The following is a 17,686-nucleotide window of genomic DNA, read 5'->3' on the forward strand; positions in this document are numbered from 1 at the left end:
AGTCGCACCGGAGTATAAGTCGAATTAGCCAAAAAATAACAATAATAATAAAAAAACATACATAGGTCGCACTGGACTATAAGTCGCATTTATTTAATAAAAATCGGGACCAAGAACAAACATTACAGGCGTACGGTATGCTAACGTAACACATTGATGTAAACTGAATACGTGTCTGGTATGTTAACGTAACATATGAACAGTCATTCAGATAACTATAGCCTAAAGAACATGCTAACAGGTTTACCAGACTCTCCATCTCACTCCATATCACTAAATCCATTGAACTCGTCATCCTCCGTGTCGCTTCTGAACAACTCTGCTAACCCCGGAGTTAGACGAAGCGCCACTTCCTCTTCTGCGTGGCTGACGTCAGACTCTGCATCAGTTTCAATTATTACACCTACAGTGCCCTCTTGTGGTTGTCAGTGTGAAAATAACAAACATGAAATTATGTTCGTTATTATTACAGCAAATATAATTATGTGTAAAAAAAAAAATCACATAAGTATCTGGAGTATAAGTCGCCCCCCCTGGCCAAACTATGAAAAAAAGTGCGAATTATAGTCCGGAAAATACGGTAGGTATTTTTTTCCTCCCATTTTTATATTCTGACGAAACCTTTTTGTGTGTGTATGAACTCCCAGGGACATGGAGTCATCCCGGACCCCTCTGAGCGAGGCAGAGTTTGAGGAGATCATGAACCGAAACAGAGCCATCTCCTCCAGCGCCATCTCCAGAGCGGTGTCTGACGCCAGTGCAGGTAAGCGAGCATGATTCCCCCCCTAGGAAGTGCAAAAGCTTACCGCCATCTTCTCCTCTCCGTGTTCAAGCGGACTACGGCAGCGCCATCGAGACGTTGGTCACCGCCATCAGTCTGATTAAGCAGTCCAAAGTATCGGCGGACGACCGCTGCAAGGTCCTCATAAGCTCTCTCCAGGACTGTCTCCACGGAATAGAGTCCAAAAGTTATGGCTCCACCAGGTAAGAGCACGAATTTTGCACGAATTTGAAGTGTTGTTCATTCCCAATCTCAATTTTGCGCCTGATGTAATTTCACCCTGCAGACGAGAGCGTTCCAGAGAGCGCGACCATAGCCGCTCGAGGGAAAAAAGCAGGCGCCATAAGTCTCGCAGCCGCGAGCGCCATGAGGACTATTACCGCGAACGCAGCCGTGAGAGGGACCGCCACCGCGAGAGGGATCGCGACCGAGACCGCGAGCGAGAGAGGGAGAGGGAGTATCGACACCGCTGATGGGACAAGTGAGGTGGGTCCAACCACAATCAGTATTGAAAAAAAAAAAAAAAAAAAATCTCTAGTAAAATTGAATTACTTCAGCTTTGATAACCCTGATGGGGAAATGAAGAAAGCAGCTTTGGCTTTAGTAGGTAAGTGCAAGGTAAGTGTCGTCTTAAAATTGATCCATTTTTATTCTTGATTTGTCCACAGGTTTGCGACCAGTGTCAAATTGTTAAATATAACTTTTACAGTATGTGAAAATATCTTTTTTTGTTTTTTTGGTCTACACTCATTTCAGGCTGCTTTATCCCCACCAAAGTCATATTTAGATTATTTTGAGTGGTATAATAGCTAAGATAGTCCCATCTAAATTTTGGATTTGATCAGCAGATAATGCCAGGAGGCCAACTAGTTTCTACAACAGTCATCTAAAAGTTAGGAACTGAAACATATTGCAACAGTGTATATATATATTTTTTAAACTATACATGACAGCCTACAATTTTTTTGTCCTTTTTGTTTTGTCTTCATTTGCATATGTGTTTTATCGACATTACAGAGAGTCGTTGCATCACAGCTGTAAGGCTCAATGTTATTTTCACAGATTTGTTTTTTTGTAAGATCCCTTATATTAAAATAGAAAAGGCCACAAATCTGTCACATGGGTATAAAATTAACATAAGTCAATGCTGCAGCCTATTTTGAAGTTATTCAGTTCTAAGGTGCTTTTCTGTATTGATTCTGTTTTGAATGATGTGAAGTGTAAGAAAGCGAGCCGACAGTACACAATTGAACGTACTGCTTTGTCATAAATCCTTATGATTGGCTGTTACTCATCAATCCGTGTCCTTCTGTAAATTATTGTTCTGTAACGTTGAAATAATCCATTTTTTGTACAAATTTGCCCAACGATATGTGTGAGATAACGTATGTATGTTCATGCACCATGTTGATGATGGAGTTGCCTAAGTGGAGCCAGTTCAATGTCAAAAAAATGTAATGTAGTAACACTTGTTTCGAGCCTTCCATGTGCTGTGAGCGAACGTTAGCTGCCGGTGGTAACATCATTAATCGAAATTTTGCCGCTTTTGGCTGAAAAGTATGACTTTGTGTCCACTGAGTACCTCTTGCGATGTTCAATTCCAAAAGGGTCTGCAAAGTGTTGTCAGTTTGGGACTTTTACATTCAATCGGAGAATAAGAACTTTGAAGTAGCACCACAGTTTGTTAGGTGAGAGATCCCCAGTGGACAAAAGGTCATGCACATCGTTTTTATATTTTTGATCGGGTACATACATAAAGGCAAGGTATTAAGTGAATTTATGTAGACGTTCTTTCCGTAAATTTACCGAGAAAACGTTCAAAACTGTTCATATATATATCGATCTGTTGCTTATTGTTTGTTGATGAGCAAATTTAGTGGCTGTTTTTGTTCATTCGGTTGCTACATGTCCACTTTTATACTGTTATGCAAATGTAGTCCCCGTGACGCAGTGTTAGCTTTGATATTGATTGGGAGAACTTTACCAAAAGGATGTGCACTTGTAATTTTATTTATTTTTTTACATCAGCTAAGCAAGGTCAAAAGCAGTCTGGGTGCTTTGTGAAAGAAATTTCTTGTGCGCACAAGCAAACCCTGTCGACTGAGCCAGCTGCGTCACAGGGACTACAATAACAATTGTATGAATTCAGAATTTCTAACAGTTGTGAAACGTAATGTGCCAATCGCTAGAAGTTGATATCAAATTTGATGGCATCGCATCACCGGTTAGGCCGATTTTGTTGTTGCTTTGGTCCACACTTGTGTAAAAACCAATTCATTGTCGCTGTGCAGTCATGTAAATGTTAGCACTTTCAGACATATCAAAACTAGGACTGAAATTGGGGATGTGTGAGGGTGTGCATTTTGAAGGGAAACCTTTTTGAAACTTGACAGAATTCTCTGTATTTTTACTGTGCTTAAAAAATAATTCAGTCGTGTTTGAGGGGAAAATTGGCGTCAATGAAGTCAAGATGTGTGTAGGGCTTTTTCGCGCAGAGCTAAATTTTTCACTGTTTAAATCAAATGGCGGTAAAGAGTAAATTAACTTTTTTTTTTTTTTTTTTTTTTTTTTTTTTTTTTTTTTTTTGTAAAAAAAAAAAAAATTTTGGTTGCATGGTTGTGTATTTGTAGTCTGAGCGGCTAAACATTCCTTGTGGCTGTCATATTGACTACAAAGTATTATTTCTGGTGCAATAATTTTTTGGGGGGGGGGAATAGCTCGACATGGGGGGGGGATATATGCCAACTTTGAAAGAGAGGGACACTTGTTGCTTACCACTATGTTGTATGTACTGTATGTGAGGAGCTCATTTGCATAGGGTCAACCAGGGGGGAAAGAAAAAAACAATTTCAATTGTCGTCATACAAATCTGATGATGCCATAAATGTTAAATGAGTAATAATTGTTGCGTAGCATATGTGTGTGAGTGGGCAACATATAAATGACGGTACACTTGGCAGACCCAAAATGCACACAAGGATGATAATGATCGATTGATTCTGTCAGAGATTTTAACTGAACACCTTTTTATGTCTTAAAAAAATTAATAAAAATATTTGTATATTATATATTCGTGTATTATTATACAGTATATTAAATATTTATTCTTTGCAGAGTAGTGAAGTCAACTAATTGGTTCAAGGCCAAAACTTTACTGCATCCTACAGAGAGCTTTGTTTTGATTGTCATCCTTATAATCACAATAATTAACACTGAGATGACTCAAAATTCAGCATGTCTTTTGTAAATGAACAATTTTGCTGTATTCAGTTGTACAAGTGGAACTTTTGCAGAAGAATGTACAGTATTTCCTATTATGACCATTATTATTATTATTATTTTTGATTGACACTTGCACTTTTGCCGCTATTCCTGGTCAGTTGGCTTGTGTCCACGTGTGTTTAAAATGTATCTTAGCGCATTCACTCCCAGTCATTTTTACAGAAGCAATCCCCTTCACTCCCAGCTGTTTTACTGGATTTTGACTGATTTTGCAAGGCCCACAGGATAATGTTATATTGCTATAAAAACATGGAACCTACCAAAAGAAAGATTAGTCTCTTCTTTCACAAGGAAAAATATATATATATTTCTGTTTCCATTTTTCATTATTCACATCTAATTAAAATTATGAGCAAACAGCTTTTTTTCATCATGGCTCTTGTGGAGCATGGCCCTCTCTTATACTCTCATGCCACCTGCTGGCCGTTTTTCTAATTGCTACCTTTTTCTTTAACCCATTCTCTGCATTTGAGCGGCTGCATCAAAGCCTTCTGTATGCTCTAGTATCAAAACATAAAAATGTATAAATATGTCTTTGGGATACTTAATGCATTTAAAATAGAACGCATTTATGTTTTGGGAGCAAATGTGTTAAAAATATGGATGTTCAATACCACTGATACCAGTACTCAACTCTTGGTGTGTCACCGATGCCAAGTCCAGATACTGCTAGTACATTTGATCCACAAAATTTCTGTTAAGAAGGAAAAAACAATCATTTATGGCAATTTTCTATTCTTCCAAATTTCTACTTTCTTGTTTGTGATCTAAAACACCCACAAGAGGGCAACCGAAACTGGTATCAGCTGCAATTGCGAGTACCGACGCCGTGACATAAGGTCTGGTATCGGTACTCGCCCATCCCTAAATGCAAACGTGCACACGTGTAGTATTGTGAAGCTGTCTGGTGAGGGGGGAGAGTGTTGACTGTTGCGCTACCTCGAGACCAAACTCCACCCTCCATTTTGACACCTTTCAGCTCACTAACACCAATGGAGGGATGGACAAAAGGAGGAGGAACTTCAGCAACCCCACCACCACCACCTGCATGAGTGGACAAACAACGCCTCGTCCTCCCCGCCACCATCCTTCCATCTCCTCTACCCATCGTTCCCTCTTGTTCATCTAGCGTGCACAGTGGATGGAGGAGACCCCCTTCTCGTGTGTAAGGCTATTCAAACATCTACTTATGGTAAATTGGAAATCTTTCCATTCAGATCCTTTTTGTTTTTATGGTGTTTTATTTTATGTGATTTTTTTTTTCTGTCTCTCGCAACAAACTGATAGAATAATAATGTCCAATAGAAGACATTGGTTTGTTTTCTGCGCACTGTTCTGTGTACGCTCCGTTTAGAGAGCAGTTTTTTATTATATAGGCTAGATGGTTTCACCCCCTTCTCTCCTACCTGCCCCCCTCGTTTGTTCTCATTTCTTATGCTTAGAATGATTGTGCGTGTCTCTGCTTTTGATTCAAACTAGTTGGTGTAATAAAACATGTTTACTGAGGTACACACTGTTGGAACTGGCTCATTTATATTAAATGTACTGTAAAGTGTTTATCATATGAACGATGTTGTAGAAAATAAGTAGATGCCTTTATTTACAAGGTAAGAATGTACATGTTTTTGTAATGTCAACTATGTAGATTTGAGGTCCATTGCAAATAGTTTTTCTTCCCTGCATAACTTTCTAAAATAATGGCCATTAATTACATCGAGCTGCTGCTGATTCAAATCCTGTTCGGTGTATTGTGTATATCTTATGCTATAGAGTGGCTTTGAGGCTTGAAATCCAAATGTTGGGTGTAAAACAAGCGCTGAGTGTGAAACTTAGAACTGTAACAAAAAGCAGTGAAAACGCCAACCAGTTAACCCTTCCCCCTTCTTTGTCCACTCAATCTCCCTCTCTGTATTGTTGAAATGTAAGACTCATTTGTTGTCATTTTTCCATGTGACTTTTTGTTGGGTTTGTCCAATTCATTTTTTGTTTTGATTACAACATGCATGTTTTTTTTTATTAGTTCAAATACCCCCTAACGTCATCGGCAAATTTCCAATTCTGCACAGAATGTCATTCCAAGACCTTGTAATATAAGGGACCACTGCTGTATTGCTTTTTTAAAATTGTAAACAAACATTTTTAAATACTGGATAATCTTCATTGCTGTATTGTCCTGCCAGTGTTTCATGTTAACATGCTGATCATTTGTAGTGCGACTGTGACAGACGGTAGCAGAAATTGGTCACTTGCTTAGAAACCGAGATCCTGTTCCACCTATGCACATCTTCATTTGTGTTTCAAAGTTTTGCGGTGTATGTTGATTATTGTATAGGTGTGCGCGTTCTCAGATGGCTTGAAGACTTTTGTACCCCACAGTGCAAAGGTAAGTGTTTGCAGGTTTACAAAAACAGACTGCGAAGAGAAGCAGACAGGTGCTGATGTCAGTTTTCCCACAAATTAAATAGTCATAGAATGGACAGTGGAATGTAACATTTGCAAAGCAATAATATCAAATGTGTTTTTATTTAGGAAAGGATGTGATAGCTGTAAAGCGGCGTTTGATCAAATCAAATTCAATGACAACTACTGTAATTGATGCAGAAGCCATTTTAAACATGAATTCCTGTGCCGCTGCTTATGTGGTAAGATCTAGTCTATCCTTCAATAAAACTTAATAAATTTGTTTTTGTGGACTTTTTTGTTTGAAAGTATGACTGATTGAGTTGTGAAATGTGTGACTGCTTTTTTACCTTTTCATTATTAGTCGTTAAGCGTAAAATTGAATGAGTGGAAGAATAATGGAATTTTAAAATCTAACTGGTACGGACATATAAAAGATATACATATTGCATTGGCAAACTCAAAACGGATTCCATTTCAGTTTCATCCGGAAGTAGATAAGCACTTTATTAAATGGAAGTACTATAAAGCTCTTTTCTCACGTGCTGCCTTTAAAAGTTTAAAATTTGCGCAGTACAATTTTTTTTATTTTTTTCGATACCGTAGTTCTTAGCCCCTACGTACATGCGTGTACGGAACCTTCGTGCTTCACATCATCACCGATGACTACTTTGTAAACAGGTTGCACTTCCGATTCTTCGGAAATTTGATACGCGTTTTAGTAAATGAATGCATGTTGCCGTCGGTTTTCTTTTGTAAGCATTTCAAATGAACATGACTTATTTTCTTTAAAATAAAATAAGGCGATAGCGGTGACGTTAGTAAACGTGGAACTTTGTCCGCCTGTTTCCAGCGGACGCCGGACATAAAAACATTGCACTTCCGGTAGCCACTCGCTGTTTGTGTTGACAAGAACTGAGTAAATGGCGAGCTTAACAAATGTTCTGCGCTTTCGTGGAACAAAAACATAAATTTAAACGGTTTTGAGGGCGTCAACTTAACGTAATTCCCTGTGTAATATGTTTAAAAAGATGACAGAATTCGGTCCAGATTCCGGTGGGCGGGTTAAGGTAAAGAAGCATCTCACCGTCCGATCTTATTCATTCAATCGGATTTGTGTTGGTATTTGTTGTGTTGCATGTGTGCAGGGAGTTACGATTGTGAAGCCTATCGTGTTTGGAAACGTCGCTCGCTACTTTGGGAAGAAGCGAGAGGAAGATGGGCATACTCACCAGTGGTCTGTCTATGTGAAACCATACAGAAATGAGGCAAGATAACATATCAGTGCTCACTGCACGATTATATTCCGTTCTATGTCGTAAAGAAGCATGTTATGTTACGCTGCTTTTCCATAGGACATGTCAGCCTATGTAAAGAAGATCCAATTCAAACTGCATGAGAGTTATGGAAACCCACTTAGAGGTTCGTTGACGTGTCTACAATTGATATTTGGTTTATGCTTGACTTGACAAGTGAGTTAACTTGTCTTTCCATCAGTGGTGACCAAGCCTCCCTACGAGATTACAGAGACAGGCTGGGGAGAGTTTGAGATCACCGTCAAGATCGTATTCATCGACCCCAACGAGAGATCAGTGAGGGGCCGATAACTTGCACGTAGGCTACACAAAAGTGCACTGCAATTGTTCTGAAATATATTCTTCCCCAGGTGACTCTTTACCATCTGTTGAAGCTCTTCCAGTCCGACTCCAGTGCCATGCCGAAGAAAACAGTCGTGTCGGAATTCTATGATGAAATGGTGAGCTTTCAAAGTCAAATTTCTCATGGAGTAATTTGACGTGTCCCCCCCCCCCCCCCCCCCCCCCAAAAAAAAAAAGACTGTAATGGCCTATCAGTGCCACAAAATGGTGGTAAAGCACTTTTCCCTCCCATTTACACAACTAAATGACATCACCATGACAACTATGAGTGTGATATCTTAATATTGTGATAAATAGTGATACTTTGACTCCCGATAGATTATCAACATGCCTATGCCAAGTATCGATATTTGTAGTTAATATACAGGCCGCTATAATGGCTCCATTGTTACTCATTGTGCAATTAGTTGGCAGGCCACTAGGGGGAGTGCCTCATAAGAGTGGTGGGGAAATGTACAGGAGTCTTCAATCGAAGAAGACTCATGAGCTTACTTTTACTTGTGTAAAACATATACCTATCCAGCAAGTGACTCAGTTTTGCATACGTTTCTATCAAGAATGTGTACTATAGCTTCCATTTTAAAGTTTTGAAACATTTTATACTTTATGAAGCACACAATTTCTAAGGAATGTTAATCTTGATTTAATTGGATTTAACATTGAAGTAATTTTTCTTTTGTATTTACATTTGCAATGTTACACAAAAAATTGTTTTACCGTTTCTCAAAATGAAACAAATGACTGTTTCCGTGGGGGGGATAATTTTCAGGTCCCCATCTGGACGAATTGTACTGTAAAACAAGCAACCCCCAACATTATTTTTAGTAGCTCATCCTGCAGAATAATCAGTGAATGCTCAACCGTGTAATTCCCTCTTTTTTTTTTTTTTAATCAGATCTTCCAGGATCCGACAGCCATGATGCAGCAGCTCCTGACCACCTCAAGGCAACTCACACTAGGCGCTTACAAGCACGAGACAGAGTGTACGTCTACACCAACACACGCACATTTGTTCCAACAACATTGTATTTATCGTGTGTGATGTGGTCCCGCCCAGTCGGTGAGCTGGAGCAGAGGACCAAGGAGAAAATGGAGACGGCCAAGAAGAGGACCAGTCAGGAGATCACAGAGCTGAAAGACAAGCTGAAGGCCAGCAGGGAGAATATCAACCACCTCAAGATGGAGATCCGGAAACTGGAGGAAGACGGCGACCACAAGGAACACTGAATGATCGGGACACGTGACAAAAACTGATAACGCCACTATCATTTGGAAAAGGGAAAAAAAAAAAAAAAAAGTCATCATTTGTTTGTAGTTTTGTTTTGTCTTTGTTATTAAAAAAATTCCATTGTGTTGGAGCCTTGTTAAACTTTTTTCATAGTTGAGGGGAAGCCATACAAATGGGAGGACTCTTTATTTTAATACAATATTTTAGGCAAGGCAGCTAGATTAATTCATAGAGAACATTTCACACGCATAGCAACTCAATGTGCTTCTCACGCATTTGAAAGCATTCACACAAAACGTTCAAAAATTACTAAAGAATGTACAGCAACATTTAAAAGCATCTCAAAAGCGAAAGAGTTTAAAAGGAAAAGAAAAAAAAGTAGCTTTCTCACATGACTGCGTTCGATCCCCCCTCTCTCCCTCATTTTCAATAATTTGAGAAATAATCGCAACCGTCTGTAGCCACCAGTGCCTTGGTTACAGACCACTCGACCAGTTTAATCGCCAGTAAAATTGGATCTTATCGCATTTGTAGGGCTCGTACGCATATGGGAATGCTCTAAATACATATTCTAAAACGTCAAACACCTTCAGCCATGATGGCCGAAGGGTATAAATCTTTGCCTCCAGTTCAAGTGATCCGGGTTCGATCCTCGTTTGCGCACCCTCGAACTACATAAACGTTGATGACGAAACCTAAAGGTTGCAGAAGGTGAGTCTCGAACAAGAGACCTTGTGAACCGAAAGCAATGTCGTATACTACTCGACCATTTTGGCTTTGAGGACTTTCACGTCTTCGGTTCTATACATACAATAAGTGGTTGTATAGCCGAGACACCATTTGTCACTATGGCATAATTACGACCTTGAGGAAGGGATCCGTCGAGAAAGTTTGGGTCAATGGTTAACGACACGGATGCCGGTTCAAAGGAGCAGGGTTCCATCCCCCCGTCAAGTGGTTTATTGATTTTATTAGGATTTTCTGTCTAAGCGCAGTCGGCACTTATTTTTCTCTTTGTTAAATAAAGGTTTTGAAAAAAAAAATAGCACGTGATGATGACGTTGTTACCGAAAACCTATTTAAGCCGTGACTAATTAAAAGCGCGATCTTTCTTCACCAGCATCACGTTGACATCGTACTCCTGCTGTTCTCCACTCATCTTGACAAGATGACCAAAAGCTTTGACAAGAGGTGTGTTTAAGGTTTTTCTTATAATCTTAGTTGTAACTTTTAACATGTTCACCTTTTCAGCGTGCAAACGCCTTGCTAGCATGCTAGCTAAAATGTTTGCCCGATGGTGGTCATTTACCGTCAACCGCGTGCTACAATGACACAAACGCATTTATTTGACACGTTTAGCAATAAATACTCGCGGTCAGTAAAGTACATTTATTTTAAACGCCGAAACGGTACTTGGAAACTGCAACACGACGTGTTTTTTTCCCTTTTCCAGCGTCTGGAGAAGAGCACAGTTTGGCAGAAGGTGGTTTGCCAGTGTTTGTACATTAACAATTTCAATGACAATCAATTCTTAACTTTCTCTTTTGTCCACGGGCTTGCATCTTGAAGCGAACATGAAATAAAGTTGCTTACGTCCCCTAACTTTTTGGACTTTTTTTTTTTTTTTTTTTTGCCCCCACACTGGCTAAATGTGCTTACATGTTTCGAAGCTAACTATGTAGCCTAATGTCACCGTGTCTTTTAGCCCAGCCAGCATGCCGCAGCCATCGACATTGTGTCCAGCTGAGCCCTGTTTTCTTCACCGGTGAGACACAAACACTCATACACGTTTAAAATGTGATAGGTTTTTAATTAGGTGCAGCACCTGATGATGAGCTAAAACGTGCTGGATGCCAACAGGAGGCGTCTAGTGATGCGATTCAGGTGGGAACACATCACAAGCAAAAATGTAAATTTCTAAGGGCCAGGATGGCCAAATGTTATGCTCTGCACTACCCCATTGTTAATTCCACCCTGTTGTAGTTGTTCTCTTGGCGTGTGGTTAAAATTGCCATCTTAACTTCAACCAGCGGAACAAGAATTGTGTACGAGGCTGGGTTTGAGCATGCTGCAAAACAAAATGGCTGATAAATGGTTTGATAAACACATATTTTAGCATCTCTCTCTCTATTTGTAGTTCCCCCAAAGCTGCATTGACCTGCGCTTCACTTGGGACCCTCAAAGGTAAATTTGCCTTTTTGTACTGACCCGTTAATGTCGGTTTTCTTCTGCTTCTGTCCACTAGGTGGTGCCAAAGCATCTCTGGGCCCTGGAGAAGCTGAACTTTAAACTGTGCAGGGAGGCTTCCTGTCTTGAATTGGTCATCATTCAGAAACTGCCTGGCCACCAGGATCCTGCACCTGTCGACAAATGTGTTCCTAGTCTTCATTACTGCTGAGTGTTTTTGGCTGTTGACACGTTAATAAAGTGAAGTAGAAGCTGGACTGGTTTGAGTACGCTCTGTCAATGCATGTCACTGAAATGTTTTCTTCGTGGTCAACTTCCTGTGAAAGCAGCTGCGTCATCACTGACAGTCCCAGAAACAACTCGCAAGTCCTCTTCCGCACTGGTGGGTTTCATCTTGTGGCCAATTTGCTACATTAGAAAGTACCTTAACTTGTTGTCCACTTGGCCCAACACTTGTTTTCTTGGCGCTGCACTGATGTCATCAGCTGGAAGATGTTGACTAACTGACGGTAAGCTTTGAATGTCTACTTGGCGAGCTTCTCCTTTTCCAATGTTCTGTTGTAGGTGCTGAGGAACATGGCAAGCTTCCTGGTGCTGTAGCTGTGTGAGCGATTTGGCCCAAATCCCACAAGTTGTCAGATCCCCTTATGTGCTAGTGAGTTTCATCACATTTCAAAAACATTTACTGCACAACAATCTGAATTGACTGTCATTTTGTTTTTTAGGTCTTCACGCTCTGCTCCCGATGGCACGCAACTTCACCTGGTTGATGATAAAGTGCAATCAAGTCATCCAACTTCGAGTTGTTTTTTCCCCCCCCCGCAGTTTGCCATTTTTGCCATGTAACATTTCTTCTGCAAAAAATAAAAGTTGAAAAATTGCATCTTTTCTGAACTCTGCTTGTAACATTACAACCAACATTAAAAAAAACCTCTTAGTTTCAGAAAACTGTCTTGTGAAAAAGGGGTGTGGCCAAGTTGCATAGTAGGTGGGGTTATGCAAATTACTGAGCAGAAAGCAATACAATTGGTGAGTTCTGTAATAAGTGCCAGAATCTGATTGGTTGGTTCCATAAAGGGGTGGGGTTTATGCAAATTTATCTGCTTGAGTATCTGCATAAGTAGGTGTGGCTGTGCAAATTAGGCAATATACCCCATTTAGTGTCGAAAAGTGGGTGTGGCTATGCAAATTGATTTGCATAAAGACAACCAATAGGTTAATTCTGAGGGGGAGTGGTCAGTTATGCAAATTCAGATTTTTCCCTGAAGTAGGTGGAGCTTAATAGTAGCAAGAAACCATTTTTCGGGCCTTGAATGGATTGCAAGTGGATTGTTCAGGTTGTTCTTGAAGATGTTTTGGCCTCTGGTCCGAGCAGGCTTCCTCTATTCATGCTCAAAATTGCGCCATCTGGCCTTGAGAATGAACCGAGAAAGCCAGTTCGGACGTGAGGCCAAAACATCTTCAAGGACAACCTGAAAAATCCACTTGCAATCCATTAAAAAAATGAAAATACAACCACGTGAACGCATGACACTAACAAATAGTTACAATTTGAAAACTCATTGTAGTTGGAAATAAAACACGGGAGACACTGATTCCAGTTGCACAATATATTTGACTTCAGACAAGCACTTTCTTGGACACAGAAGTAACGTTGGACTCAAGTTACAAATGTTGGTTGACAGGCTGTACATGGAAGCAGCAGCGCACGACACCACGTTGTGTGTGTGATGTCACATGAGCACAAGCGACCCATCTCTATATGGGACAAATCACAACAACATTATTCAGTGCTTCTGGACATGTGCCCAATACTATTATTTTCACAAGTGGGCAAAATTAACATCCACTGATTGACTTCAAAATACCTAAGCGTTAGTTTCAATTATTTGGGCACAACAATGTCATTTAACAAAGCACATGTTTACAAGCATTGAATGATGTTCTGCTGTTAAAGCGCACTGAGAAATGGCTTAATGATATCACATAACTGAAGCCTTCAAATAGCGCACACACCTGTCCTTGAGCAGCTTGCTGTCAATTAGGCACAGACTCATCCACGTGTTCTCAAGTCTTGAGTCTGGTGGCTGCGTGTTCGTCCAAGACCTCCTCCATCATGTCAGCAAAAAAACAAAAAGGAGTCAGTCATGCTCATTCACATCAAATTACTCACAATACTTTGGGGTCACAGCTAAGTCCAATGTTATCAATAGCTCAACTTAAGGGGGAAAAAAAAAAACTGACTGAGTAATAATGCCAAATTGTCATTAAAATGCATCACTTACAAATTGTTAACAAAAGGTTAGCATGTGGAATCATCAGGAAAAGCACAACAATTATTTACAATTTTCTGTAAACTATTTCTATGTACATTTGAAGGAGCACACATTCCTTAAATACCATGTTGAAGCATATAGACCACATGGAACAACATGCAGATGCTCTACTGACCACTCATAACATTTGTGGACATGATCTGTCAAACTATGTCCACATAGTCAAGAAATACGACAGAGTGTACCTAATATTTGGACACTTGATTAGGTACACTTGAGGGGTATTGACTGACATCTTATGACTTGTCTATCTACTATCATAACTTGTATACATTAGTCAAGACAACAAGTAGGGTGCGCATAAGAATTTGGCCATTTTGGAAAGCCATTCAGTGCATGAGCACAACCAAAAACCAACTGGCTGACCCATCTCTCTACAGGCCAAAGCCAATTCATCAACACTGCCACACGTGGAACCAGACAAGTACATCATTCAATGCTCTTGGACATGTGCTTTCAAGATTTATTTATTTTTTTGTTGTACAAATAGTATTTATTTAAAAAAAGTAACTAAATATCATTATAATTGATTTTGTTTTTAATTAAATTGAAAAAAGAAGTTTTTTTGCCAACTTATTTTAAACATTTTTTAAATATTTTATTTTTCAATTTTGAGCTACACCAATGTGATTAAAAAAAAGAAAAAAGAAAAAAAAAGATAAAGAAAAGCACATGTTCAGAACCATTTATTTTTGTTCTGGTGTGTATCTATCTAAGCACATCAAGCGGAAGTCAAATAACACTGACACCACCAACTGGCTGACCAATCTCTCTATAGGCCAAAGCCAATTCATCGACTGCACAACACTGCCACACGGGCAACCAGACAACAAGTACATCATTCAATGATCCTGGACATGTGCTTTGAAGTTTTTTTTGTTTGTTTTTTATTTGTACAAACAGTATTTATTTTAATAAGTAGGCAACATAATAACCAAATTGATTTTTTAAATACATTCTGTGCTTTTATTTTAGCAACTTATTTAAAAAATATATATAAATAATCTTATTTTTCAATCATTTGGGTCACACCAATGTGATTTGAAAAAAGCACATGTTCACAACCACTGAATATTGTTCTGGTGTGTGTCTAAGTCCACCAAGCGGAAATAAAATGCACTGACAAATGGCTAAGTGGCATCAGACACACCTCAACACACAGCATTGCATCTTCTGTGTCAAAAAAAAAAAAAAGGTACACATACCTGTCTAAAAGCAGGTTTCCAATTGCATGGTTGAAGCGCAGACCCATCCACGTCCCAAACGGCCTCGATCATGTCAAGAAAACAGAAACGGAAGCAGTCAGTCATGCTCATTTGCATATCGTAGGTGCCAATTTGCATAAAATACTTAGCTTACATACAATTGAAATACACTTAAATATTCACATCACTACTTTCTAAATGTCATATTATTGAAGTTTTGACGACAGGCTGTCTTTTGGTGATTTTTCATAGAACGCAAGTGATTCATGCAGTGAGCAAGCAGTTGAGTGCCTTCGAACCTAAGCCACTCCCTCACCTGCTCACTCCGCTCTGCTGACTCCGCCCTTCTCACGCCCATCAACCGCACAAGACCGCCTTCGCCAACCCTTGCTGCCCCGCCCTCTGGAACTTAACTACTCCCACATATGGGAAGAGATTTGTCTCAAATATGGTCACACGAATACATTGGTGATTTTCACAAGCCACAGAACAGATGTATACAGATCAGTGGGCCGCTGCTACTTTAATGGCGTAGAAGAAGAAAAACTAACAGCAGAAGAAGAGTGTCTTTTGAGTGAAGGCAAAACAAGCTTAAAGTGGGTAAAAAAAAATAAAAATAAGGTCGCATTTTGTTTCCCGACTTGTGCAAACTAAAAACATATTGGAAGGTCAGATAAAGACTCGATTTCTGTTTTTCAGTATCCAAATTTAAACGAGAAATGGCTCGTTCCCGTTCAATGGAGAGAGCAACACTGCCTCCTCGTGGACGGAGGAGGAACGGACCTTAGACGCGTGAATATCTTGAGGACTTGCGTGTGAAAATCTCGAAACATATCTACAGTATATTGAAAAATGTTTGATTGTTGCCAAGTTTGTATGTCTTACAGCAAAAATAAATAAACAAACAAATGTTTGTCTCAAAAATAAATGTGCGTACGCGACGATCCACAAACGCACTTTCGACAACTCGCAAGCAAAAGTCATGGAAAATGCACACACTACATTTTTTAAAAGACGTGAAAATCGCGGATATATTTGTGCATCTGAAAAACATGTGAAAATCAAGAAACTGTTTGTGAATCTGAAAAACACGTGAAAATCACGAATATGTTTGTGGATCTGAAAAACGTGTACTGAAATATTTTATCCACCACCGCAAAAAATTTTCAAATATTCAAACTGAATTTTCTTTCATCATGTTGTCTGTTATTTTTCGAATTATTATTATTTCACATTTTCCTAATTTTTGACAAGTATGCTAATAAACACATTGCACATTGGACAATAGTATCGTGTCTCGTTAGATTGTGTAAACGTACCTAAATGTTTTGATCTAACCGAGTGAACTGAGGACATGCTAAAGAGGAGACGATGGTTCTTTTAAACAAAAAATAAACTTTTAGAGGACCATGCAGTGAAAACGTGGAAAAGTTTATCGTACCTTTTTACAACTCGTCGCCACTTTTCTACAGCTGACATCCAAGTAGGCGAGCAGCAGCCGACGTGGAGGCAATATTCCTTTATTGTGGACGCCGCTGTGCATGCAAACAATCAAAAAATAACTACAAGTGGACAGTACTAACGTAACTTGAACCACGTGCTTGAAATAAACAAAACGCCAAGTCAAACGAGTCTTCATTTCTTTTCCGGGTCGGTATTTAACTTCTGGGTCGCAGCTAAGTTGCGCGCTAAGTAGCTAAACTATTAATAAATGCCGTAGCGAATTACGAATTACGAACTAGAGGGCAAATTTGTCATGTGTGTCGAACGGTACATCCAGAATTTAAAGTTTAAACTTTAAACATTTTTAAATCACTGGTTCCCACAAAACAGGCGTCGCCGAGTTTTTTTTTTTTTAATTATTATTTATCTGACGTCAAAGGTCAAGCTGCAGACCATTGATCTGTGTATATGTATTTACTGGATAGCCGAGGCCAAAACTGTTGAAGCCGCGAGGCCGCCATATTACTCCTCCCAAGAAACGTTTCTCGTACATCACATCTTTCTCATACGAGCCAGCCTGATTTATGTTTTAAATTTGTTAAACTTAAGAGGACTTCAGACGTTTTACAACTTCCCACAAGTGGTGACATGTTTTCTTCTTTTTTTTCCACCCACACTCGTTTGCTTATTGCGTTGTCTATTTAAATTTGCATTGCTGCAAATTAAATGCCCCCTTAAATAAAGTGCATCTCACAAATTGTGATTGTGATCTTTTAGCTAATTCGACAACACTGACAAAGATGCACCTTTTAAGAACATTTAATAGACAATTACAATATACTCCCGAGTCCCTACTCACTACTCCTACTTACAACCAAACACCTGATAAACCGTGTATAAAAAAAAAAAAAAAAAACCTTAACATGAACATTCTACTGCCAGCTGTTACTTCCACTGGCAAACATTCAACCGTAAAAAGAACATTTCATATGTTGCGTTCAAATGACGTTTTAATGTTACATGCTGGTTAATTCCAAGTATAAAAATACATTTCCCACTTCTTTTACTCTTCATTCATGAATGTGCGCATCTTACAATGCAGTCATGTTATTGCTTATTTCTGTGCCACCGCAATTGCATGGGAACAGTAGAAGTTTGATTTATAG

The 17,686-nt window shown here is 39.3% G+C and overlaps 3 protein-coding genes across 9 annotated transcripts in view; 2 read left to right on the forward strand and 1 right to left on the reverse strand.

Moving 5' to 3' along the window:
- The window catches only part of cpsf6 (cleavage and polyadenylation specific factor 6), a 12,233-nt gene extending 6,661 nt beyond the window's left edge, over positions 1 to 5,572 (forward strand). For all 4 annotated transcript variants that reach the window (XM_077499852.1, XM_077499854.1, XM_077499853.1 and 1 more), the window contains 4 exons: positions 648 to 763; positions 834 to 984; positions 1,068 to 1,267; positions 5,043 to 5,572. In XM_077499852.1, the coding sequence (XP_077355978.1) occupies positions 648 to 763; positions 834 to 984; positions 1,068 to 1,254 (454 nt within the window). In that variant the 3' untranslated portion in view covers positions 1,255 to 1,267; positions 5,043 to 5,572. The remainder of the gene's footprint in view (positions 1 to 647; positions 764 to 833; positions 985 to 1,067; positions 1,268 to 5,042) is intronic.
- A 156-nt stretch (positions 5,573 to 5,728) lies between these two features.
- Positions 5,729 to 11,793, forward strand: yeats4 (YEATS domain containing 4). The gene is made up of 9 exons (XM_077499859.1): positions 5,729 to 7,533; positions 7,612 to 7,731; positions 7,819 to 7,885; positions 7,961 to 8,055; positions 8,130 to 8,219; positions 9,017 to 9,104; positions 9,179 to 10,540; positions 11,055 to 11,114; positions 11,595 to 11,793. Exons 1-7 carry the CDS (start codon positions 7,483 to 7,485, stop codon positions 9,346 to 9,348), a joined length of 681 nt encoding a protein of 226 aa, XP_077355985.1. The 5' UTR covers positions 5,729 to 7,482; the 3' UTR covers positions 9,349 to 10,540; positions 11,055 to 11,114; positions 11,595 to 11,793.
- LOC144003506 (uncharacterized) lies at positions 11,160 to 16,978 on the reverse strand. 4 transcript variants are annotated; one of them, XM_077499860.1, is made up of 5 exons: positions 16,519 to 16,978; positions 15,078 to 15,140; positions 13,553 to 13,645; positions 11,558 to 11,709; positions 11,160 to 11,417 (listed from the first exon to the last, which is right to left on the reverse strand). In XM_077499860.1, the coding sequence occupies exons 1-5, from the start codon at positions 16,554 to 16,556 to the stop codon at positions 11,302 to 11,304; spliced, it is 462 nt and encodes a 153-aa protein (XP_077355986.1). In that variant the 5' UTR covers positions 16,557 to 16,978; the 3' UTR covers positions 11,160 to 11,301. The 4 variants fall into 4 exon arrangements, 1 of the variants encoding a protein (XP_077355986.1); XR_013279004.1 differs by lacking the exons at positions 11,160 to 11,417; positions 11,558 to 11,709 and adding exons at positions 13,132 to 13,294; positions 15,394 to 15,490; XR_013279005.1 differs by lacking the exons at positions 11,160 to 11,417; positions 11,558 to 11,709 and adding an exon at positions 11,738 to 12,298 and having other exon boundaries at positions 16,519 to 16,976.
- Positions 16,979 to 17,686: the final 708 nt, after the last annotated feature.

The sequence above is a fragment of the Festucalex cinctus genome, chromosome 16 (genome assembly GCF_051991245.1).
Source record: "Festucalex cinctus isolate MCC-2025b chromosome 16, RoL_Fcin_1.0, whole genome shotgun sequence".
Classification (NCBI taxonomy): Eukaryota; Metazoa; Chordata; class Actinopteri; order Syngnathiformes; family Syngnathidae; genus Festucalex; species Festucalex cinctus.